The sequence below is a fragment of the Ailuropoda melanoleuca genome, chromosome 2 (assembly GCF_002007445.2).
Source record: "Ailuropoda melanoleuca isolate Jingjing chromosome 2, ASM200744v2, whole genome shotgun sequence".
Classification (NCBI taxonomy): domain Eukaryota; kingdom Metazoa; phylum Chordata; class Mammalia; order Carnivora; family Ursidae; genus Ailuropoda; species Ailuropoda melanoleuca.
Window position 1 is genome coordinate 170,083,626 of NC_048219.1, and position 25,803 is coordinate 170,109,428.

The following is a 25,803-nucleotide window of genomic DNA, read 5'->3' on the forward strand; positions in this document are numbered from 1 at the left end:
TATCTGATATGTGACTATGTTATACATTTTTTTCTATTTACCCAGCTTGACAGAATCCTCAAATCTTTCCTTGAGCACTAGAAAACAGTGGGTCCTAAGGGAAGCTATTCTTATTTTATCCATTTTACAAACATAAATGATCAATGAAAATAAAAACTCATATTTTAAGAATTTTCTTTGTGTCACAAAGATTGCCAATACTTTTATGTGAAAGAGCATCTGTATACATGTTTATTAAGCTATTTAACAACGTTTACACACAATACATAAATGTCTTTGAAACCTCAAAGTTCACTGATAATCGCAGTATCATTTTCAAATAACCAAGGTACAACCTTAAATATTACAACATTCAGATTATTTTTTAAAGAGATACACCTGTAGGAGATCACTCCAACATAACTGTCCATTAATTATTTGTAACAAAATGGGGTTCCTAGCAGAAGTTTCAGCATATGGATGGTTCCTCTACTGCCTGGGCACCCTCTGTGACAGCTTTGACACATTTGGCCATTGTCTGTGAGGCTCTGCTAATTGAGTCTGAAAGATATTAAGAAAATGTGCATTTTGATAACACAATTTTTAAAAAAGCACACAGTAAAACTCTTGGACACATTCAGGAACAACAACAAAAATGACTATAAAATTCTATGTAACTGTATCTAATGTGGAGAACAACAAATCCAGAAAATGTAGGAAAGATTAAATAATTACATATAGCCATACAATATACCAGTAGGCAACCATTACAAATATTATAGAGAAGTACTAAAGATAGGACAAATACGTGCACAATACTGTTACTGAAGAAAAATTTATAAGAGTATGTGTAATAAAATCCACTGAATCCAGGGACGCCTGGGTGGCCCAGTTGGTTCAGGTCATGATCCCCGGGTCCTAGGATCTAGCCCCATGTTGGGCTCCCTGCTCAGTGGGAGTCTGCTTTGCCCCTTCTCCCCACTCGTGTATGTGTGTGTGTGTGCACTCTCTCTCAAATAAACAAAATCTTTTAAAAAAAGTAATAAAAAAAATAAAATCCACTGAATTCAGTGAATTTTATGGCATGCAAATGCTATTTCAATAGAGCTGTCAACACCTCCCCCCCAGTAAATGAATAATCTTATCTTTTATTCAAATAAATATGTGTATATCCCTGTATGATTGACAAAATGTTAAAAGAATAAAAGTAGTTATTTCTGGATAGTGGGATCATAGTAACTGTTCTTTGCCATTTGGGCTTAGGTATGTATTCTACAACAAACATAACTTTTACAACATAACTAAAAAAAAACCAATTAAAAATAATCTTAGATAAATAAGCTTTAAAAAATTTAAAAATACACTATCTGCTTTCAGATAGAAAATTATTTAAAATCATCTGTCAACTACCTCATAACACAGATGTTATATCAAGTGTTACATCATGTTACATCAAATGTAAGATCTTCAGTAAAAAGTTTCAGTAAGTCCACATTCCTTAAAAGCATCCCTAACAATGTCCATCAGAAACACTCTTTAACATACTTCACATTTAGGTGTTTTGATGTTTCTACTGTAATTCTCAGAAAAACCTTCACAGTTGTTACTTAAAAACATTCTCCCTAAATTGCTATATGGTGATTATATACACAACAGTAAATTTTAGATTTAAAATCTGCTTACATTTCAGAAACAAAAGAAATTAAGAGTAAAATCAGAAAATATAAATTATATTACTTCTGATGTTTCAAAGTTTTCAAAGATTAAATAAAAATATCCAATATTCTCATAAACAGGTTGGAATTGTAATGCTAAATTAGGTGATCTTAATCGTTCCCACCTTTCGTGTTCGGCAGCTGTGCTAACAAATGCATACCTGTCATGTAGAAGTCTTTTATTGTCAGCTGAGGTGGGACAAGCGGGTCAGCAAGAAGTTGCTGGTTCACTAGCTGCAAAGAAAAGGATTATGAGGTCAATAATAGAATTGAAAACTAACATCAGAGGACACACTAGTATGAAAACTGAATACAGGCAAGTTTTTACCTTCGAGAGCTCATTTGCTTGCTGGAAATAATTGGCTCCTTCGACATCATCATAGCGGACAAGATTAGGAGAGACTTCTTCCAATCTGTTCCTTACTTGATCCAGAGTATCATATGGAAGAGTCATACCTGCAATCTATAAATATCAAGTCCCCAGAATTGACATAAAGCTTTAGTACTTAAAAAAATTCAAATCATACATAACTGCAACTATAGTGAAATAATGTTGTGTTAGTGGAAATTCTACTGGTATCCATTTGCATGTACATTAAATGGTTAAGTGGAAAACACAACTGTCAAAAATTCTAATTCATAAACAGCTGTCAGTACATTACCAATTCCCCTTTAGAAATCAGACTGAGAATGAAACAAATGATTAAAGAGATGCTGCTATGCTAAATCAGAATGCTTTTGCTAACCCGATATTGATCATACACAAAGTTTACAGACAATTGTATATTATTTTAAATCTCATGCTTTTTCTTTTTATAATAAAAAGACTTAAAAGAAGTCGTTTTTAGGCAAAAAACAAGCCAAAAATGAAAATACCAAAATCAAGCACCCATTTTCTGAATACATTTGTCCTACAGAGATTATTCAAATGATCTCTGCACATCAGACCCGCATCGTCCTTGAGTCTGAAAATCATTCTGACAAGCTAACAAGTCGGCAGCATCACTAAGAACAAATACCTCAGAGAGGGCTCTTAGAATTTTCCAGTCTTCTCTTGCCAAGCCGGGAGGTGTCACTGCTACTTTAGTCTGCTGAGCTCGGCCCTCAGTATTGACATAAGTAGCAGACTTCTCTGTGTAAGCAGCGCCTGGGAGAATAACATCAGCTACAGGAGCGCCAACGTCACCATGATGTCCTGTGAAAAGATGAAGGTGGCAAACCATATTTTAGCAAAAAATTGATTAGGTATCATACATGAACACACAAGATACCCTTTTAAAATCCCATTAAGAATTACAAAAGTGTTTACAAAATTATAATATATAGAACAATATAAAAAAAGTTTGGAATAAAAATAAAAAGTCCACCTTGCCCACAATTCAACTCCCTTCCCAAAGAAAATTACTGATAAGCATTTGCTATGTATCTTCCTAGATTATTTTTTGTAAATACAGAAATGTGTATAATATCACACAAACATACATCATGGGCAAATAGGTATATTATTTCTCTTAATGATTACAAAGTGGAAATGCTCAGATGTATGTTAGTGAAATTCAGTAAAACAGACTGAAATGGTGGCGGAACAAGAAATGGAGAAGAGGAATGACAGTGGTCATACTGAAAAGAACATAAACAGGATATTACAGAAAACAGTATAACGAAAGACTGAATAGTATAATGAAAGTTTTAATAGTTTAACAAAACTGTTTGAAGGGAAAAAAAACCTTGAGTTAAATGAAAGAAAGTTAAAGAACAATATATAAAGTCTCATATCACTTGTGTACCTTTCCGTATATAACAGAAAAATATATGAAAGATACATTCTCCAAAGCCATCGTCAATGATTACTTCTGGATAGGAGTAGGAACCAGATGTAAATTATGCATTTTGATTTAACTTTACCAAACTAAAGATATAAGATATTATATAATGCTCTTTATGTGCCATGGCAATAAAAAGCCTATTATAAATTTATGGTGTTTGTGTAAAATGGAGAGTTATGTTAATACTTTTCTCTGTAAAATATCCAGGAATACTCTGGACTCCATTTATTCCAGGGAAACCTGATTATATTTATAATGAGTGAGAGTTCAAGAAAATGAGTCAAACACAAAAAAGCCAAAGAAGTACTATCAATTATATTTCATTTAATGTCCTCTAACTCAGAATGATCTTTAAACTTTTTACACTGTTTTTTTAAACTGTTTATGTAAAAGCGCTTTCCTCTCATTATATAATGATATTCTTTGAAAAACTGAATTTTAATGTTACATAATAATTAATTGCATAAATAAACCATAATTTAACCATTCCTACTACTGAGGCATTTAGGTTTCTAATTCTTTGTTATAAAATATCATCAAGTAATAACTTTTTTTCCAAGTAATAACTTTTTTTTTTTTTAAAGATTTTATTTATTTATACGAGAGAGAGCGAGCGTGCGCGTGCACATGAGTTGGGGGGNAAAATATCATCAAGTAATAACTTTTTTTCCAAGTAATAACTTTTTTTTTTTTAAAGATTTTATTTATTTATACGAGAGAGAGCGAGCGTGCGCGTGCACATGAGTTGGGGGGAAGGCAGAGGGAGAGTGAGAAGCAGGCTCGCTGGGGCTCATCCCAGGACCGCAGGATCATGACGAGAGCCGAAGGCAGATGCTTAAAACTGACTGAGCCACCCAGGCACCCCACCAGATACTAATTCTTAATAGCAGTATCAACTATATAACTAATAAAACCTATGATTTGGTTTAAAAAAATATTGATGTGTATGAAATTCCTAAACAGAAAATATTCAATCCACTAAATATATTGCCATACAGTTTCTAATCTACACAACGTAGGATTCTCTTCTGTTTCGGGTGTCACAGATGCTACTTACCTTGATAAATAATGAAACAATCCTTTGGCAAATCCTGTCGAGTGATACAACCTCCATCTGCTCCCAGGAGAAATAGCACTTTGGGAGGGTTCTTACGAATTGCTTCCACCCCAGGTTTATAGCCAAGGTCCAAAGCAGCTACCTGGCTTGCAATCCTGTAAAACAATTACTGGTTTTTAGCACACCTGCAGCATTGTCATTATAAAAAATTTAAATGTGACTCTTGGAATGATACTTAATCTCTTTTCTATTCAACGATGACAAAGACCTTCCCTTCTCTTTTTTTTTAAAATTTTATTTATTTATTTGTGAGAGAGAGAGAGGGAGAGAGAGCGCCCAAGCAGGCTCCCCGCTGAGCAAGGACTCTGGGATCATGTGCTGCATTGAGCTCCCTGCTCAGTGGGAGCCTGCTTCTCCCTCTCCCTCTGCCCCTCCCCCCACTCATTCTCTCTCTGTCTCAAATAAAATCTTGAAGAAAAAAAAAATGTATTCAAATACTTTTAAATTTTAAAAATTTGCCTATCATATTTAAAAGCATTCAGCCTCAATCCTTAAACAAATTTGAAAAATAATACTTTATTTATTTATTTTTAAAGATTTTATTTATTTATTTGACAGAGAGAGAGACAGCCAGAGAGAGAGGGAACACAAGCAGGGGGAGTAGGAGAGGAAGAAGCAGGCTCCCAACAGAGAAGCCTAATGTGGGGCTCGATCCCAGGACCTGAGGATCATGACCCAGGCCAAAGACAGATGCTAACTGACTGAGACACCCAAGCACCCCTGTTACATTTCTAAAACGAGTTCGAAATACGCATTAGGAGTCTCAGAAATGTTTATCCTGTTTACCTAAGAGCTCTACTTTTAGAAATGCACTGTAAGAAAAAAATCTAAAGTTCATATGCATCTGTGTATCATTGCATTATTTATAGTTCAAAGACTAGTATCAATTTACATGTTAAGAAGAATGAAATAGCTAAAAAATTGTACATATTCATGATATTAAATAGCCATTAAAGTTTATATTTATAAAAAATTTCTAATTACAGGAAGAAATTTTATCTGGTAATGAAAATTGATCAGAATCAGGATACAAAACTGTTTACATAGTATGATTTCAACTATATAACTAAAAAAATATTTACCCAGGAAAGAGAGAACCAGAAGGAAATAGCAACAGTAATTATCTATAATTTGTACAAGAAAAATTTCCATTTTCATATTTTCTTCTTTTCAACTTCCTAAAATAAATGTGCATTACTATTTTTTTTTTTAAGAGAGAGAGAGTGTGCACTTGAGGGTCGGGGAGAGGGGCAAAGGGAGGGCGAGAGAGATCTCAAGCAGGTCCACACACAGCACAGAGTGCGACTCGGGGCTCAGTCTCACGACCCCTGAGATCATTGACCTGAGCCAAAATCAAGAGTCAGACGCTTAACCAACTGAGCCACCCAGGCACTCCAAATGTGTATTATTAATATAGTCAGAAAAAAACTTTCCGTACATTGAATTCTCATGTTAGCTTACATTCTTATCATTTCAACAAAGTCAGAGGGATTGTTGCAATTTTTGTACCAAGGTATACTAACATAATACAGATTTTCAAGATTTTCTCAGCGCTGCTATTTCAAATATTTTATTTTTTTAAAGATTTTATTTATTTGAGAGAGAGCGAGAAAGAACACAAGCAGGGGGAGGGGCAGAGGAAGAAGCAGATTCCCTGCTGAGCAGGGAGCCCAACACGGGACTCAATCCCAGGACCCTGGGATCACGACCTAAGCCAAAGGCAGACACGTAACCAACTGAGCCACCCAGGCAACCCTCAAACATTTTAAACACTGTTTATTATCTTGGGCTCTTCTCCCACAGAAAATAAAAGTATCTCTTTCACATCTTCTACTGAGACACTGCTAAATATTAAGCTATTTGTAAATCTAAACCTGACATGTAACAGTAATACGTGTACACAAAATTACTTGAATCTTACAGTATACAGAACAATTATTAAACGTACCTATGAAGAATATTCATAACTTTCCAATCACCAGTAACACCACTACTCATCCGAATCTTTTGAGCAATGCTGGAAACAGCTGCAAGAATTGCTGCCCCATCATTTCTTTGGAGTGCAGAACTGCCCAAAACCACCATTGGTTTTTTAGCTTCATGCAATACCTATTTAAAAAAAGAACTTCGATTAAAAAAATTTTTTTTAAATTTGCATCTACAATATGTTGTCCCAACTTTTAGTTTTAATGCAGAATGTCTTTGTGGTTTTTTTGTTCTTTTTTTTTTAAAGATTTTATTTATTTATTTGAGAGAGCGATAGACAGCCAGCGAGAGAGGGAACACAGGCAGGGGGAGTGGGAGAGGAAGAAGCAGGCTCCCAGCAGAGGAGCCTGATGTGGGGCTCGATCCCAGGACTCCGGGATCGCGCCGAGCCAAAGGCAGACACTTAATGACTGAGCCACCCAGGCGCCCCAGAATGTCTTTGATTTTTAAGAGTCAACATACAGACATATATACAACCAGATTTAACCAAAAACACCTCGCCAATGCTACTATGAAATGGCTAAATGAGTTATCGGATAAAACATTTTCTAAAAGAACTGAGAATGAAAACCTTTCCCAAATATCCTTCGGTCAGAATGATTATGGGCACGTTCCAGAAAAACTGGGTAATGTCCCTATAGAGATTCAGTTGGTACTTTCTTTTTTTTTTTTTTTTAAAGATTTTATTTATTTATTTGACAGAGATAGAGACAGCCAGCGAGAGAGGGAACACAAGCAGGGGGAGTGGGAGAGGAAGAAGCAGGCTCATAGCGGAGGAGCCTAACGTGGGGCTCGATCCCACAACGCCGGGATCACGCCCTGAGCTGAAGGCAGACGCTTAACCGCTGTGCCACCCAGGCGCCCCCAGTTGGTACTTTCTAACAGAAAAAGCCACACTCAAGTATCATGTCTATAGTCTTCTTTCTACTCACCATGCTCTCTCTATACAAGAAGGAAGAGGCAGGAAAGCAATGAACACTAGGATTACAATGCAGAATACCTAAAACTTTAAGGGCACTGCTTTAAATCATAGTTAAGTCCCTGAATGCCAAAACCAAAGGAGAGTGCATTCCAAAAGCAAAGATTTAATGTAGGATGGAAAAATTTTAAAGTAAAGCGGAAGAGTATAGAGTTCACTCTCCTAACCAACCTCTATATCATTCTTCAATAAATAACTGGCCAAATCAAAGAATGAGCATGAGAATTATGCCTACATACTATAGAGGAGAATAAATGTCCTCCTTGGGAATTCCCCAAGAAAATGTGAAGAGTTTAAATAATAGTTTTCTTTTTAAAAAAAAAAACAAAAAACATTTTACTTATTTATTTGACAAAGAGAGAGAGAGAGCACAAGCAGGGGGAGCAGGAGAAGGAGAAGCAGGCTCCCCGCCAAGCAGGGAGCCTGAGGCAGGGCTCAGTCCCAGGACCCTGGGATCATGACCTGAGCCAAAGACGGACCCTTAACTGACTGAGCCACCCAGGCACCCCAGAAAAATAGTTTCCAATAGCTTTAGAGAAAATAAGAAACACACTTTTTCTCACATGAAAAAAAAAAAAGCATAAAAAAGTGACATGACAGAGAGTATTATACAACAGAAGAAGATTTTTGTCATAGAACTCAGGAAACTAGAAGAGAAGCAAATCAGAAATGAACACCATTCCAGAAACAATAAAAAACAAAATAAAACATGACCTTAAATACAGGGACAAAAAAAGCAGGCTACAGTACATCATATAAAACAAACTGAAAAAGAACAAAAGAACAAAGGAAGAATGACAAAAAAGATACAAAAGGGGATCCAATATCTGCTTAGTTGTTTTTTTTTTTTTTTAGGAGTTCTTTTTTGTTTTCTTTCTTTTTTTTTTTTAAAGATTTTATTTATTTATTTGACAGAGAGAGTGCACGCACGCGTAAGCACAGGGAGGGGCAGAGGGAGAGGAAGAAGCAGGCTCCCAGCTGAGTAGAGAGCCCAATGCAGGGCTCAATCCCAGGACTCTGGGATCATGACCTGAGCAGAAGGCAGACACTTAACCGACAGGGCCACCTAGGTGTCCCTTGTTAGGAGATCTTAATGAAGAGAACACCACTAATTAACAGAAAATATATTTAAATCCAGCATAGAAAAAAATATCTGAAAATCACTGATCATTTTCTGGGGCATGGAGATAGGAATTAGAAAAGAGGGATACTTTTCAATAAGTATCTTTTTATATTTTTGATCACTGTAATCATGATAATGTTTCTCCTATTCAAAACAAAGGAACTGGGTTTAGCTGCTTTGTACCACTTGATCACACCTAAGGCTACACCATCTTGGAACCATGAGGAGAAGCTCACTCAAACACACAAGTAAGCAAAAGCAAGAAGGAATGTTCTTCGTTGATGGCATCCTTGGACATCTGTTAAACTGCCTACCCTCCAGAACTGTTACGTGAAAAACAGAAACCTCTTAAATTTTTAATAATCAGCATTCCACCACACATGCACAAATACTAAAATAAAAAGAACCTTGAATTTTCACAACGAAAGGTGCATCATGTCCCATAAAAAAGTGACAGAGAACCACCATAGTTAAGACATACTCTGAAGTTATTAAATTTCAAAGATAAAGAACCCAGTATAAAGGTTCAAAAAAAGTATCTAGACAGTAAAAACAAAACACAAAAAAACAAAAAAACTAAATGAGGACAGGGTTGGGAGAAAATATGACTGACACCAGGCTTCTCCACAGTAGAAGAGTAACAAAAGGCAGTGTCTATAAAGTTCAGAGAGAAAAAAAGTGCGACCCTAAAACTCTGTATTCCGCCAAGGTTCTCTACAGGAATAAAACAGACATTGGCAAGCAAGCAAGAACTCAACGAATAGTGTACTTACAAGACCCTCTTGGAAAAGTAAATAAAAACCTATAAATACCAGACAGCAAAGAAATGAATGTAAATAAAGTACTCAGTAACGAAAGAAAAAGTCTTTAAAAGGACTAGTGAAATTTAAGAACAATAACATTTGCAGTAAAGAAAGGTGTCCTTTAACTTCAAAGTTTAATGGCTTCAGTTTCACTTCAACTTGGAAGGGCTTGAACTCACGACCCTGAACATGACCTGAGCTGAGATCAAGAGTAAGACACTTAACGGACTGAGCCACCCAGGGGCCCCTTATGTGAATTTCTTTTCTGATAACTTCAAGTAAAATTAAACTCTGGTACATAAAAATAGCATGTATAATATGATCTCATTTTTGTCTGGCTATCTATTCATCCATCTTGCTCTACATATGAATAGAGAAATGATTGTGATGTTTCAACAATATTTGTTCGGGGGCGCCTGGGTGGCTCAGTCGGTTCAGTGGCTGCCTTTGGCTCAGGTCATGATCCCAGTGTCCTGGGATGAAGTCCTGCATCGGGCTCCCTGCTCTGCTCCCTCTCTCTGCCCACCGTTCCTCCCACTTGTCCACCCGCTCTGTCAAATAAAAAAATAATAAAATCTTTAAGAGAATAAAAAATAAATTCTTGTTTGGGTTGGTGGAACCTGGTATAATGTTTTATTTTTTTCCATTTTTCTTCTCTATGTTGCTGTAATTTTTAACACTAATCACATATTATGACAAAAACAATAACTCTTAAAAATAATACTTAGAAAATGAACAAAAGTAGATATGTACAAAATGAGAGCACCTGGCTGAATGGATGGCTACCCAAAGCAATGTCTTGAAGAATTTTGGGAGAATCTCCCAGATGGTCATATCTGTAAGTGAGATCCACTGGGCTGCCAATAAGGGCCACTTTTAAGTCATTGTGAAGCCAGCTGAAATAAAAACGACACAGTTTTTACAGCTAAATCACTAAATTAGCATAGTCACCAGTCTCATCAATGCTAGGGGCTACATTTATTTACGTTATAAATACTAAAAGCACAAAGCAGTCACAGAACGTTTAGCCTTAACAGATATTATTGTGTACCTTTTAAAATAACAGTGTTATAAAAATGCACACCAAGTTAAGTCAGGAATTAATTTGCTGTTTAAGAATGCTAACCCTAAGCAAGCTATAAAAACTGTAATTTTAGAATAAATGATGTGTAATTTTTATTTTACCATATTTACACAGCAGAGTCAATTATCTCCTAATTAGCCATTAAGGTGATTTAAATATAGTTAATAAAAATAAACTACATCACTCATAATTATTCTGACAAGGAAGTATGGATCCAGTTCTTCTAAAACTAGTTACAAACATGGTGACCATATATTGTTTGTCTGAGACAGTGCTGGTTTTCATCTGTATCCTGCAGCATTTAACAATTCCCCCTCTCACTCTCAAGTGTCATAGTATAGACAATAAATTATACGAACCTTTTCATAAGTCTCTAAGATACGAAAAGATGGAGGTATTCTACAAAATAACTGCCTGTGCTCTTCAAAAAAAATGTCAAAAAAGAAAACTGAAGAGTCATGACACTGACTTCAGACTGAATCATGAGCAGGAAAAAAATCATTATAAAAAATCATTATAAAAGAATTATGGGCAAATTGGTGCATCTTGAATTATTTTGAAATAAGAGGACAAAGTATAAAGATCAGCAGGTGGAGAGGGAGGCAACGGACCTGTTAGAAGCTGCACTCCAATTATCTTTTGGAATCTCATTCCCACTAACACTATTAGGAATTAGTTAAAACAATCATTTTTCAGACGTAAAATAACTATATGAACATTTTTAAAACCCTGAACATTACTACTAACCTCTTCCGAATTCTAGCATTAAATAGTGGTGCCTCAAAACGTGGATTTGTACCAACCAGAAGGACAACATCTGCCTCTTCCACACCAGCAATTGTCGTATTAAGAAGATAATTGGAACGCAAATCTGTGCTAGAAATACAAAATATAAAATGCAGGTTTACTTCAAAACTAATACACAATGACAATCCATGCAATATTCTCATGTCAACAAACCCATGGTATTCCCAGACAAAAAAGTCTTATGAAGTATTTCTAAATTACATCAAAGTTTCAGATCTTTTTTTAAAGATTTATTTATGTGAGAGAGAGAGAGTGAGAGAGAGACAGAGTGCATGTGGAAGCAGGGGGAGGGAGGGGCAGAAGGAGACAAGCAGACTCCCTGCTGAGTGGGGCACCTACTCAGGGCTCGATCCCAGGACCCTGAGATCATGACGTGAGCCAAAATCAAGAGTTGGATGCTTAACCAACTGAGCCACCTCGGCGCCATTCAGATAGTTATTGATAACTGGGATTCTCCAATAGTTCCTGGCTTGACTTTAGTCTCTATGTGAAAAGAAACTGGTGGGTATGATGGAGAATCCAAGCTGTCATGTATCACTTATTGATGCCACAGATGTACTTACTTATTTATTTGTTTATTTATTTAAGTAAACTCTACCACCAACATGGGCTCGAACTTAGGGCCCCGATATGAAGAGTCACCCACTCTACCAACTGAACCAGCGAGGTGCACCAGATGTAATGATTTATACACAGCTTATACAACAGCAGCAACACAACAACAACAACAATAACAACAAAGCAGGCCTAGATGCTCGCTTCACAGTTCTCACCCAGCTCCTGCAGTGGGGAAGACCTCTTCTGTGCACAAGGTGTCAGAGTCCACTCTATTAAGCAAATCTTTGAGAGCTACTAGGGCTTCGGCATCCACCAAGCCACCTGCAATTGCCGCCACATCATTGCCTTGAAAACTCTGCAACTAGAAATGGATGAAAAGGGTATCACCAAAAAACCTCCATTCAGCAAAGACCACTGCTCAGAAAACAAAAGAATAAAGTAGTCATTTTAAAGTAAAAAAAGCAACGGACTTTTGACTAAAAAGGTTTACACTAATTATTAACCTAAAAGTGAGAAGCAAAGGTGTATGTGAGGCCAAGGCTAATACTACCACCAGCTTGGAGGAAAAGTCTTTGTTTTAAATTAGAAATAAAGGGAACTCATGATGAGGTCTGGAGGATGAAGACTGTGAATTATAGTTAAATACAACTTCTTCCAAAGTATCTACCAACCCTCAAGCCCTTTGTGTACATTGCCTTTCTCTGACTAGAAAGCCACTCCCTCCATATTTGCTCTGGCAAGGTTGTATTCATTCTTAGACTTTGCCTAATTCACCTTATGTAGGAAGGCATCTTTGATATGCTAGCCTCATAGGCACTCCACCCATGTGCTCTCTCACACATCATTTCCTGTACAACTACCCAGAGCAGCACATGATACCTGACTGACTGTAGGTCTTTCCCGACTACAAGACTGTGGGAAGTAGGGACATGTGTTAGTGGTCTCTACATCCCTACTTCCAGCACGGTATCTGGCATATGGTTCTTAATAAATGTTTGTTAAATGAAAGGCAATCTTGATAAGAGGAAAGAAATGAAGAGACACACATCCCCCACTTTGCTACAAAGATGTTCCTTGAAAATCACAAATACTATTTATTCGATATTTCGATTTTTTACCATTCCAGCCACACGAGAGAGTGCATCCTCCCAGGAGGTATAGGTTAAAAGCCCCTTTTCGTTTCTGACCATCGGCTCGGTAAGTCTTTGTCGTTTAAGCCCATCATAGGCAAATCTAGATAACAGAAATTACACCATTTGTGGAATCCTGCCAAAGAGGCAACTACAGTTTTCAAGTTTAAAATCTAAAAAAAATGTTATTTAAATATAGTAGCAGCTAAAGTGTCGAAATACTTGGATAAATACTTGGATACAAATAATTACTCCAGTTTTTTTTTTCGGAAGATGAACACTTCACGCACATCATCTAAAACTAAAATATCATCTAAAAAGTTTGAGTTCTTATAATTTGTTTTCAGCTACCTGAATAACCCTAAAATTACAACACAAAAAAATCTGACAGCTGAAGAAGCCCAATCATTTTTATTTATAAAACTTGAATACTTTCAGATATTTTGTCAAAATTATGATGTACAAGCTCTAACTTACATTCAGCTTCTTTTCTCTAATGAACGAACTGCAATAATTTTTTTTTTTAAGGTTTTATTTATTTGACAGAGACAGCCAGCGAGAGAGGGAACACAAGCAGGGGGAGAGGGAGAAGCAGGCTTCCTGCCGAGCAGGGAGCCCAATGAGGGGCTCGATCCCACGACCCTGGGATCATAACCTGAGCCGAAGGCAGACGCTTAACGACTAAGCCACCCAGGAACCGCTGGAATAAATATCTTAATCTGCTTCGAAATTAAAGGATGGATACTTGTTAAAGTTAATACGAAAGTCAGCGATATACCTAGACTATTGTTAGTTTTGTCCAATTCTCCAAATAAACAGTCTAGATTTTTCAATAGTCTATATTAACTAATTTGCAAGTATAAAAACAGTTTTAAAATTAAAATTACCCTAAAACGTACTTCAAATCAATTGCAAAAGTTAAGGAAAACAATGAAGCATATACCTGGTTTTATCAGAGATCCACTCTTCATTGATGTCCTCATGCATCCTTGGCAAAATCCTCATCACCTCTCCTGTTCTTGTGCTTACCACAATATTACTTCCAACCGCATCCATGACATCAATGGACTCCGTCTTTCTAAGAAAATACACACATATATTTACTATGCTGATTTTGTTAATAAGGACAAAGTTTCTGTTACCTGGTTTATCCAAAACAAAAAATTTTACAATGACTTGCCTTTCTGAATTTCTAAAAATAATGGGATCCAGACAAACTGCAGTAAAAAAAATACCCTTATATTTGACTACTTCACACAAATTCCTACCGTAAAAATAAAGCTTTAGTGGTGCCTGGGTGGCTCAGTCAGTTGGATGTCTGACTGCTGATTTTGGCTCAGGTCACGATCACAAGGTAGTGAGATCGAGCTCTATGTCATGTTCAGTCTGCTCTCCCTCTGCTCCTCCCCGCAATCGCACGTGCGTGAGCTTGTGCTCTCTTTCAAGTAAGCAAGCAAGCAAATAAATAAATAAATATTAAAAAACAACAACAACAACAACAAAAAACCTTCACAGACTGTTATCTAATACAAAAGCCAATGGTAAGGGTTCCAAATGGCCAAATCTGGGAAATATGATTATCAAAATAAAGAGCACGAGGGTACGATTTCTGAGTATGGCTGATTAAAAAAGCCTAACAAATCCGCCCCACAAAAAGCAAAAATAAAGCTGGCCAAAATTAACAAAAACCACCACTTTGGAAATCTACCAAAGGCATACACCATCATGAGAAGCTTTTATGCATGGAAAAACTATTGAATTTCACGTAAGGGTGGAAATCAGTGGTGTGCCTTGGGGCCTGTTCTCATCCCCTTCCCTCCCACCTTGAACAGGTTCTGCCAGGCTGAGGTAGGCTATGGAGATGGAAGCTTCTTTTCTGCTTGCATTATGGGAGTCTCAGAAGAAAAAGAGAAAAATCTCTACGTACATCTCAGCTATGTACTATGCCCTATCCCCCTAATCCTTTTATATACATAAACACATGGTTTAAAACCTAGAATTTTACGATACTCCCATATACTCTAGTGGAAGTTTAAAAATGGGAGGGCAATTTAATGATATGTTTCTAGAACCTTAAAAATATTCAAACTTTTTGCAACTATCATTTCCCGGTTTAGTAAGAATCAGAGATATACAAGAAAATTTATGAATAACAATTTTTAAAAAAGATTTTATTGGGGCGCCTGGGTGGCACAGCGGTTGAGCGTCTGCCTTCGGCTCAGGGCGTGATCCCGGCGTTATGGGATCGAGCCCCGCATCAGGCTCTTCTGCTGTGAGCCTGCTTCTTCCTCTCCCACTCCCCCTGCTTGTGTTCCCTCTCTCACTTGGCTGTCTCTATCTCTGTCGAATAAATAAATAAAATCTTTAAAAAAAAAAAAAGATTTTATTATTCATTCACTTGAGAGACACAGAGAGATAGAGAGAAAGAGCATAAGCTGGGGGGACAGGGAGAGAGAATCTGAAGCAGACTCTGAGGTCATGATCTGAGCCAAAACCAAGAGTTGGATGCTTAAGTGACTGAGCCACCCAGGCACCCCAATAACAATTTTTATCATAGATTTACAACTATACAGAAACAAACTAAATGTCTAAAATAGGAATTGACCAAAGAAAGCATGATATATCCACATGGTGGAAAACTTAATATACAATGAGAAGAGACTATAAATCTTAAAAAAGCAAGACAATTTTAATTTTACTCTTTGGAAGAACAAGTGAATAAAATAATTGTGTGGTTCAGTACTTTGGAATTCATTTCCATGAAAACTGTAATTAATTTGCACAGGTTCATCCTATCCTTTAATCTATCTTCTCACCTTCCAGTAAGAGGGTTTTACTTAAAGCAAATACATAAAAACTTAGCAGACCAAAACAATTAGAATACAGGAAGAACATGTATCTTAAATTTTTTTGAACAGTAGCCAATTAAAGGACAAAAAACAAATTGTCAAAAAATACAACAATGAATACCTTGTTTCCCAAGGACGGGCAGTAAAAGCATAGGGCTTAGAGGTCAGGGCACCTACAGGACAGATATCGATGATATTTCCAGACAGTTCAGACATGAACATCTTTTCAATGTACGTGCCAACTTGCATATCATTCCCTCTGCCTGTTGTTCCCAAATCATCTACTCCTGCAATCTCACTTGCAAACCTGCAAGATAAAAACGTACTGTCAAATGGTCAAATCCAGCAAAACTATCTCCTTTCCTATCTATGCTCACAGAGATAATGATTTTCAAAACACTAAAAAGACATGAGTATATTTTCAATGGTGAGCGTAGTCCTTGAATAAATGTTTGCTTGTAAGTTAATCGCAGTGTAACACATATATAGAAAATTGCACAAATCATGTATAGCTCAACAAGTTATCACGGAGTTAATGCTTATAGATTTTGATTTGTAAATTCAACGGAAGTTGATATTCACTGAAAGCGAACAATTCATTTTATTGGCTTACACAGAAAACATTAAAAACATCCCTCTTCTACCACCAAAAAAAAGTTGCCATTTTTTCTAGTGTTGTTATTCCACCAAACTTGTGAGTAGTAAGTAAGTATGTGAATGATATTCTAGAAGAGAGAAGGAAAAACATTACCTGATGCAGCGAGTACACTGTATACATCTAGTCATGATGGTCTTTACCAATGGCCCAATGTTCTTGTCCTCCACAGCACGTTTCCCCTCTAAAAATCGGCTCCTATCACTTCCGAACATCATGGACTGGTCCTTAAGTAAATTAGGAGAGTTAATCTAATGCTGCTAGTGAAATTAAAATTTGAGACAACCAAAAAAGATTTATGAAGTTAGACAATGCACCTGCAGATCACATTCACCTCCCTGGTCACAAATAGGACAGTCCAGTGGGTGATTTGCTAACAAGAACTCCATCACACCTTCTCTGTATGGAAAAATTTAATATATAAAATGATATAAATTTTTTGACACTCAAAATGGTTTGGATATAGGCTATCTAAAAAACCTTCAGAGATGTATCCTTTCAGAGAGTATTAACTTTACATTATCAGAAATGCCAATGCAACCATCATTCTAGTATTAGACACACAATCTAAAAAAATGTTTACAGAAGTCTAGGAATGAAGTATCATTACAGAACCTAGAAAATTATGACTTTTAACAATACAAAATTACCGAAAATTGCTAAATGGTCTTCAGAAAACATTCACATTAATTCAAAACAAAAACAAACACACAAATGCACAGCAAAAACAAATAACATTCAGTGCCTGTATAGTATAGTAATATGTTACTGAAATAATCTCAGTTCGATAAGCCCCAGATTCACTATTCATCACAAGTTGAACAAGTTACTAAAGAAGAGCTTTCAGTGCTAATTCCATTCTAGACTCAAAAGCATAAACACCTGACTTCACCTTCTTAATGTGTACTTATTTCCACTGCTCCTATGAGCTGAACATGACAACTTTTTCAGAGCTTGCTACTGAATTCTCATCTATGAGAGGTCTAAATACTGAAATGAGCAATTTTCTGCTCTAACAAAAGTTACTATGCTAAGTAACATTAAAGTACCTGGCTTTCTTAGATTTCTCTGAGTTTGTCAGGATATTCCAACCTTTCATTACTGGCATGGCACAAGCAGCTACAACCTGGAATTTCAATGGAAAAATCTTTAAGTACTTATATTTACTTGTAATTATAAGCAACCCAATATATAAAAACATTAAGTCATACATCTGAAAAGAAACAAAGAACAGTACTTTTCAAGACTCAAATTTTCAATTTCATATTCACAATATGATAACCCAACACTTTATATTTCTCTTAGAAAAAAATAAGACATCATACTTCTAAATTCTATTCTCACAGTTAGAGCAACTTTATACAGAGACTCTGAAACAGAACATCAAATAACTATGTTTTGATTAGCAGGTACTGCTGAATTAAAACAGTATGAGACAAAAGGAAATTAAACTGGAAGTGAACCTCTTCATTACAATCCCTTTCCCTAGTGAAAATGGAATGGCAGAAGCGCTTTCAATGTGCTGCTTGGCAATTCCACATCCTAGCTGTGGTCATTAGCCATTTGGAAATACTGGCAGGTATAAGAAGTCACCTTTAATTTCTAAATCTGTTATAGTTATATAGTGCTTGCATTTATAAAGAACTTTTATCAATGCATTTCCAGTTTTGAAATGAACAGAATCAAATGCACACGAAAAAATAAATTTCTAGATATAATTAAACAGGGCTAGGTTTCTCCACTACAACAATGATTGTGAATAAAGTTTGCTGCAAGATTTAAAGTTTTCTACCTTCTACAGCATGGTGTAGAATTTTAGGTATCAAGTACCTTAGGAGCTTTCTCAATTTCAACCAGGCACATCCTGCAGTTTCCAGCAACAGACAATCTTTCATGATAACAGAATCGAGGGATCTGCATGCCAACCTTCTCACAAGCCTAGAAGACAAAGTAAACATTTTTTTGCATTAAAATAACCTAACCTTATCCTTGTCTTGCCTAAAACACAGAAGAAAAAAGTCATCCCCACCTACAATACTACTTCTATCTATACCTTCATTCACTCATTTCTGAAGAGATTTCCCTTCTTCTTTGTTCTGGATTCCTACCCCCGTCTGCTCTGAAGCTGCCTCCTTAAGAATCCTCAGCATACCCACACCTCATGTGGAAGAAACTGAATGAACCAATCCCTCAGACTGTGCTGAAGGTTTGACTCCGCATTTCCACTCTAAACCACTGTCCACAAAGATACCCCTTCAAACTCTGTCCCAGTGGTTTCATACTGGGACGTCCTCCTTGCTTAGCTCTCCTCCTTTACTCCATCTCACACTGTCTAGCTGGCTATGAACTGCTTCTATATTTGGCTCCATATACCCTACCTAGGACTCATACTCCCATTGTGGTGGAAGCTCTTCTTAGTTCCCATTTGCCTAGCAAGGAAAATTAGTCCAGCTCTCCTAATTATCACTCCTCCTTCTCGAGGCCTACAGACCTATTCAAATTTCCCCTGGGGTTAGTTCTTCCATCTTTAGCCCTTACTCTAAAACAATTTCCTCAAATTCTAATGTTCCTGTGTGCTAGATGCAGAGGGTACAGTAAGTAACAACCAAGATCTTGTCCCAACCTTCATACTAGCTCACATTCCAGATTATGATTATATCTAAATCCTCATCTGTAGCCCTGACCACTTCTCCAAACTTTAGACTTAAATAAGCATGCACATGTGTATGCTTTATAGACAGTTAAAATTCAACCTATTTCTGTCTATGATACATCCCCAAATAAGCTAAAAAAACCAGAAACCACACAAAAATTCCCCTCCTCTTCACTGTTCCTAAAGACCTATCTACATCTCACTCTCGCCGAATCCATGATCTTACTATCATTCCCATTGCTACTGTTTTAGGCCTTTCATTTTCTGCTCTAATAATGCAAGATACTTCTCCTTTGTCTCTCCCACCAGTCTTGTTATTCTCACCAAACCAATATCCTCTACAGTCACTGTCATACTGTTCAACTGCCACGAAAACTGTTGATGGATCAAACTCTAAGCTCTTTAGCGTGAACATGTATTTTCTTTCATGACTGGACCTCTCTATCAAACTATCTGAAGCTTCTTTGTCCAAATATAAACTTACTTATCCTTTAAGATCTCCTCAGCGATCACCTGAGATACCCCTAACATCTCTTTCTATCACTTCCTATACCTGGCAAAAAAACTCTCCACTGTACCTTGAACACATACCTCTGTTACATTCTTATTGTTTACACGACTGTGCCTGCCAGATAGTCTAGAAATTACTGCTAACATGAATAAAGAGCATTTTAGCTTTTGATAACTCGCAGATGGAATGAAGCATCTCTTCTCTGACCAACTCTGTTAGTTCTGAAGGAATCTGGAAAAATTACATATACAGGGCATGAATTCAAGAACGGACTACCCTCCATTTACCTGCTTTGTAGGACACAGTCCTAGAAATATTACTAAAAATTGAGAAGTTACATGAAGTGAAAAGCATCAAGCAGGTTCACAACAAAGATTATCTTTCCCCCAAACTTACCTATATTAACTTATAATTTATTTTTGGTAACTTCAAATTTCTAGGCAGTATTTACTTGAAAAGCAGAACTGAAACAAAATAACTACCATAATTCACTAAGAAAGTCAGAAACAGATAAATGATAGCTCACTTTGAATGTTAAGATTTTAAGTCCAACTTATTTTCATATAATTTTACTATCTGTAGTTCTTTTATGAGCATTTCTCAAGGAATCTTAAAATTTTTACAAGTAAATAAACAGTATAAAGGAAATAAATTGATATTCTCTAAAAAAAAAAAACCCAGAACATATGCAAAAATAAAGAATTAGAACATATGCCTACTTGCAGGACGGTAGTTCCTGGTTCCACCATGACAGATTGACCATCAACAAATACTTCAATTAAGTTGCTTGCTGCCGTGGCAGTTGTTCGAACTGACCATCAAAAATATTGAGATGAGAAATAAATTAAGAGTTAAATTTATTATAGCAGAGGATGATGGATTGAGTCTAACCTACAGGCCTAAAAATTACTCCTCATTTTATACTATTCCCCTCTATTTCTCTAGATGCAAACCTATAAAATATAGAATTAGACAAAAGCTTTTCCAATCCTGAATACCAGATAGAATATGGCTATCCACTTTTTTTTTCATTTTTTTTAATGATTTTTTATTATATTATGTTAGTCACCATACAGCACATCCCCGGCTTCCGATGTAAAGCTCGATAAAGTTTGATGCTTCATTAGTTGCGTATAACACCCAGTGCACCATGCAATACGTGCCCTCCTTACTACCCATCACCAGTCTATCCCATTCCCCCACCCCCTCCCCTCTGAAGTCTTCAGTTTGTTTCTCATAGTCCATAGTCTCTCATGTTTCATTCCCCCTTCTGATTACCCCCCCTTTCTTTATCCTTTTCTTCCCCTACCGATCATCCTAGTTCTTATGTTCCATAGATGAGAGAAATCATAAGATAATTGTCTTTCTCTGCTTGACTTATTTCACTTAGCATTATCTCCTCCAGTGCCGTCCATGTTGCAGCAAATGTTGAGAATTCGTTCTTTCTGATAGCTGAGTAATATTCCATTGTATATATGGACCACAGCTTCTTAATCCAGTCATCTGTTGAAGGGCATCTCGGCTCCTTCCATGATTTGGCTATTGTGGACAATGCAGCTATGAACATTGGGGTGCATATGGCCCTTCTCTTTACTACGTCTGTATCTTTGGGGTAAACACCCAGTAGTGCAATGGCTGGGTCATAGGGTAGTTCAATTTTTAACTTTTTAAGGGACCTCCACACTGTTTTCCAGAGTGGCTGTACCAACTTGCATTCCCACCAACAATGTAGGAGGGATCCCCTTTCTCCACATCCTCTCCAACAATTGTTGTTTCTTGCCTTGTCTATTTTTGCCATTCTAACTGGCGTAAGGTGGTATCTCAGTGTGGTTTTGATTTGAATTTCCCTGATGGCTAATGATTTTGAACATTTTTTCAAGTGTCTGTTATGGCTATCCACTTTTAATGGTAGTTTAAGTTCAAACTTTTAATACCAGTGAAAGAATGTTCATGGGAATACCACTTTTCAAAAGCAGCATGACTGCTTTTTCCATTCTGACACTGACAGGCAGTTCCTACTACTTTCTATTTCATGACACCTTCTATAAACCGTTTAGTTTCATGTTAAAAAATTACTCTAGGCGCCTGGGTGGCACAGCGGTTAAGCATCTGCCTTCGGCTCAGGGCATGAGCCCAGCGTTATGGGATCGAGCCCCACATCAGGCTCCTCTGCTGGGAGCCTGCTTCTTCCTCTCCCACTCCCTCTGCTTGTGTTCCCTCTCTCACTGGCTGTCTCTATCTCTGTGGAATAAATAAAATCTTTAAAAAAACAAAATTACTCTAGGGGCGCCTGGGTGGCTCAGTCAGTTGAGTGGCCTACCCCTGATTTTGGCTCAGGTCATGATCTCAGGGTTGTGAGATCCAGCCCTGTGCTCAGCAGAGAGCCTGCTTGAGGTTCTCTCCCTCTGCCCCTCTCCCTGCTTATGTGCTCTTTCTCTCTAAAATATATAAATAAATCTTTTAAAAAATTATTCTATTCGACTAGAGTGATTTGTTTCTATTTATTTAAAACAAATGACAGTTTAGTGTATTTCAAGAAACATTCCATAAACCAATGAATTTACAAAGATAGAAAGTCCACTACCCACAAGTGCAAATAAAAAAAAAAATACTCACCACATCCTTTGGAAGACTTAGAAAGGCCTATTAAGGCCCTTCTTAGAGGTATCCTTAACATATTGCTAAGAATAAAACAAAGAAGAGTTATATTATCATAGGAAAAAATAAAACCCTGATCACAAACCTTTTGGTAATAGTTCATAAATTTTAAACACTTCACAAACATTATTACTTTGAACGTTCATAAGTCCTGATGTTTTCCCTCCAATTCTAAAGATGAGAATACCCAGTCTCAGGAGATTAACTTACTTGTACAATGTCAAGGAGCTAAGGAGAGGCTAGTATATAAATCTATGTAAAGGGCAGTTTTGTGTTGTTTTTAACTATCAACAAATGATCAAATGTAAAACACTACTATGTAAGTAAAATAAACTCAAAGAACAACAGTGAGCTTACCATTAATGCTATGTAAAATAGCGTCCACCTTTCTGCCTTCATTTCCCACCACTACTCATTCTAACATTCTGTGTTCTAAGCAGTTATCTACTAAATATTCCTGCGATTCTGAGCTGGCTCACAAGTCCAAGCCTTTTAAATGTCTGGAGTGCCATTTTCTGTGCGTAGTACATTTATCTTACAGATTTGCAATTATATGTCTGTTCTACGCTCACTGTATTATGAACTTCTTGAATATTTCTATCTTCAGTGCCTATTTCCAAGGCTGGTACACAGTAAGCTCTAAAATAGTGGCTCTCAAACAGGGACAGTTTTGCCCCCCAGGGAACACTTGTCAACATTTGGACACATTGTTGCAACTGGGGGACAGCTACTGACATCCAGTGGGTAGAGGCCAGGGTACTGTTAAACATCCTACAACGCACGGAGAGTCTCCCATAATAAACGTTCATTGAATTACTAAAAGAAATGGGAGTGAATTATATAAATAACACCAATTAAAGATATACATAAGCAAACAGAAAAGTTATCTGAACTTTTAAGAGTTTTTATCCATTCACTCGATCATAAGGGCTAAGCACTGAACTTTTTGTCTACTCACTTGATCAAATAGGCTAAGCATCTAAATTATAATTTTTCACTTAGAACTTCTAAAAATGGAAATTATGTGATCACAATGTATCAACGTAATGACTTTCAAAAGTAAAGAGAGTAGAAGATAGTCAGTACACCTAACTTCTAAGCATGAAGTTTCACAAACCTGTTACAGAAGAGGTATAACAGAAAATTTCATTAATTCAGACTTTAGTTAATTCATAACATTCATTAATTCAGAACCTGTGATATTACATTTGCAGACATGCAGTCTATCACCTACAGGTGAGTGATTTTTGGTAAATCGAGTTTCTGCTTCTTTACCTATTGATTAGGAAGAAAATGATACTTCCTAGGCTATGCATTATTAGTAGGAGTTCAAAAAATGTCAATTAAGTCTAAATTCAGTTCAGACAGTACTATCCACTGAAGATCAGTTTCAAAGTCCTCTTCCTTGGTACTCCCTCTGTATCATCAGCACACACTGGGTATACAACTTTATTATTCCACCTACTAAATTATAGATTAGTCATCAATTTTAATACCTCCTAAAGTGTAAGCTCCTTGAAGAGAAATGGTGCAGTTTGCTCATTTCCCTTTTCTGAAGACCTAGCCCTTGAAAAAATAACCACCAAATAATCTTATCACCAAGTTCCAAAATGAGTAGCATCTGTCTTATTAAATTCTGTCGATAATATAAAGGTAAATCTGAATTTGCTGAATTAGAATAATGACAGACGAAAACCAACAATCAGTATTTCATACAATGTAAACACTTTCTTACTACTATTTTGTCTCCAACACAATCTTAAAGTATTGCCCACATTAGCTAGGAAATCAACCAGAACTAGGTTGTCTCTTGAAAATCCGGCATCAAATATAAGAGTGCGTAGTCCCAACAGAAGACAGTTTTACCAAACTTTAATATGTACTTTACACATATTTATCTACCACATAGGAACAGAAATAGTCATTTCTAAATGGGAAAATGTTAATGACCAATCATTTCTAAAACTAGAGTGGACACTTCTTTTGTTAAGAACAGTAATATTCCACATTCCTCACGGTATATCCTGCATCCATGCACTTCTCTGTCTCCAAGGTACCACTCTACTGCATGCCACCATCATCTTGCCTGGACTATTACAACAGCCCCCCAACAAGTCTGTCTCCTAGCTTCCACGCTGTGCACACAGCCTCTCCCTTCTCCCCACAGGCTGTGTCCTCAGACCGAAATGCTCTACCTTCAGAGCTTTCTGACTTCCTGTCCTTCAAATCTGGGCTTAAAAGACATTCCTCAGGGAGGCTTTCTTTGATCAGCCTATCTTAAATTTCCTAACTACTTCCCAGTCATATCACCCATTTTATTCTTCTTCGTGGAACCATTTCTAGTTTGTTCATAATTATTTGCTAAATGAATTCTATCTCAAATCTCTGGCCTAAACTTCCACTTCCCTGGAATTAAAAAGTGTAGGTGCTCTCACAGCCTTGTAACACCCTGATAACGATGCACATGCAATTCGGTGGAAAAAAGAACATTCCCTAAGGAAACAGCTTGGATGTTTATTCAACAGAAAGTTCACGGCACATTTTCAATGACCTCAAATCGTTCTGCAGCAGAGTTGTGTTTGATCCACGGTCTTACGGTACATGCATTAGATCCCAACATAACTAAACAATGCAGCTATGTCATTCACAGTGCGACCTTGGGCGAATTTTTAAAATATCATTTTCTTCAGTTTCCCCACCAGGGAAAGGAATAAAAAATATTGCCCCACACACTCAATGGACAAAAACAAAACAACAACAAAACCCAGAGGTGTGGATGGTTGCTAAGGCAATAGCGGCTGAACAGTGTACTGTACCAAGTATATGTTAACTTGAGGGGGAAATACTCAGTCTTTAGACCTAAGTCACTTGACATACGTCCTCTCCCAGGGAACAAAACGCCCTCCGCTCCACAAAGGGGAATGTCCTGCATTTCCCTTGCAGAATGAAGGTCACCCACAAGTCTGCCTCTGGACCAGCGCTCCCAGGGCCTCCAGGTTCTCCACCTGCTTTCCGCTCCAAGAGACCGGAGACCGTGGCCAAGAGCCCTCACCTGCCGGCACTAGGGGATTCCGGGGGAGGCGGGGTGGGACGTGGCGCCCAGTCAAGGACAAGAGTAGAATGAGTCACCTGGGCCAAAAGAAACAGTCTCGTCAAGAAATCAACTCCTATGGCAAGAGGAACCTCAGCCTCCTCACGCTATCTCAGCCTCACCTTCTCCCTGGAGCCGCCGAAGCCGCTCTGCAGAACTCTCTGTACCGCACCAACCCCCTTGGAGGCCGGATTGCTTATTCAATATGGCGGCCCTGGCTAACCTCCCCGCCGGGCCTGGAGAACGGGAAGCCAGGAGGGACTAGAAACCCCAGATTCG

General features: G+C 37.2%; 1 protein-coding gene across 4 annotated transcripts; it reads right to left on the bottom strand.

The window, feature by feature from the left end:
- Nucleotides 1-201: 201 nt before the first annotated feature.
- On the bottom strand, nucleotides 202-25,795 carry NDUFS1 (NADH:ubiquinone oxidoreductase core subunit S1). Of its 4 annotated transcripts, XM_011226552.3 has the most exons (20): nucleotides 25,647-25,784; nucleotides 25,486-25,562; nucleotides 22,392-22,456; nucleotides 20,495-20,586; nucleotides 18,442-18,549; nucleotides 17,661-17,737; nucleotides 16,929-17,010; nucleotides 16,708-16,838; nucleotides 16,078-16,263; nucleotides 14,051-14,185; nucleotides 13,096-13,210; nucleotides 12,193-12,338; nucleotides 11,360-11,488; nucleotides 10,295-10,424; nucleotides 6,586-6,746; nucleotides 4,578-4,732; nucleotides 2,714-2,889; nucleotides 2,023-2,157; nucleotides 1,856-1,928; nucleotides 449-540 (listed from the first exon to the last, which is right to left on the bottom strand). In XM_011226552.3, exons 3-20 carry the CDS (start codon nucleotides 22,450-22,452, stop codon nucleotides 449-451), a joined length of 2,184 nt encoding a protein of 727 aa, XP_011224854.1. In that variant the 5' UTR covers nucleotides 22,453-22,456; nucleotides 25,486-25,562; nucleotides 25,647-25,784. The 4 variants fall into 4 exon arrangements, with proteins under 4 accessions (XP_034510935.1, XP_011224854.1, XP_011224853.1 ...); XM_011226551.3 differs by lacking the exon at nucleotides 25,486-25,562 and having other exon boundaries at nucleotides 25,647-25,795; XM_034655044.1 differs by lacking the exons at nucleotides 25,486-25,562; nucleotides 25,647-25,784 and having other exon boundaries at nucleotides 202-540; nucleotides 22,392-22,452.
- Between the last annotated feature and the right edge of the window lie 8 nt (nucleotides 25,796-25,803).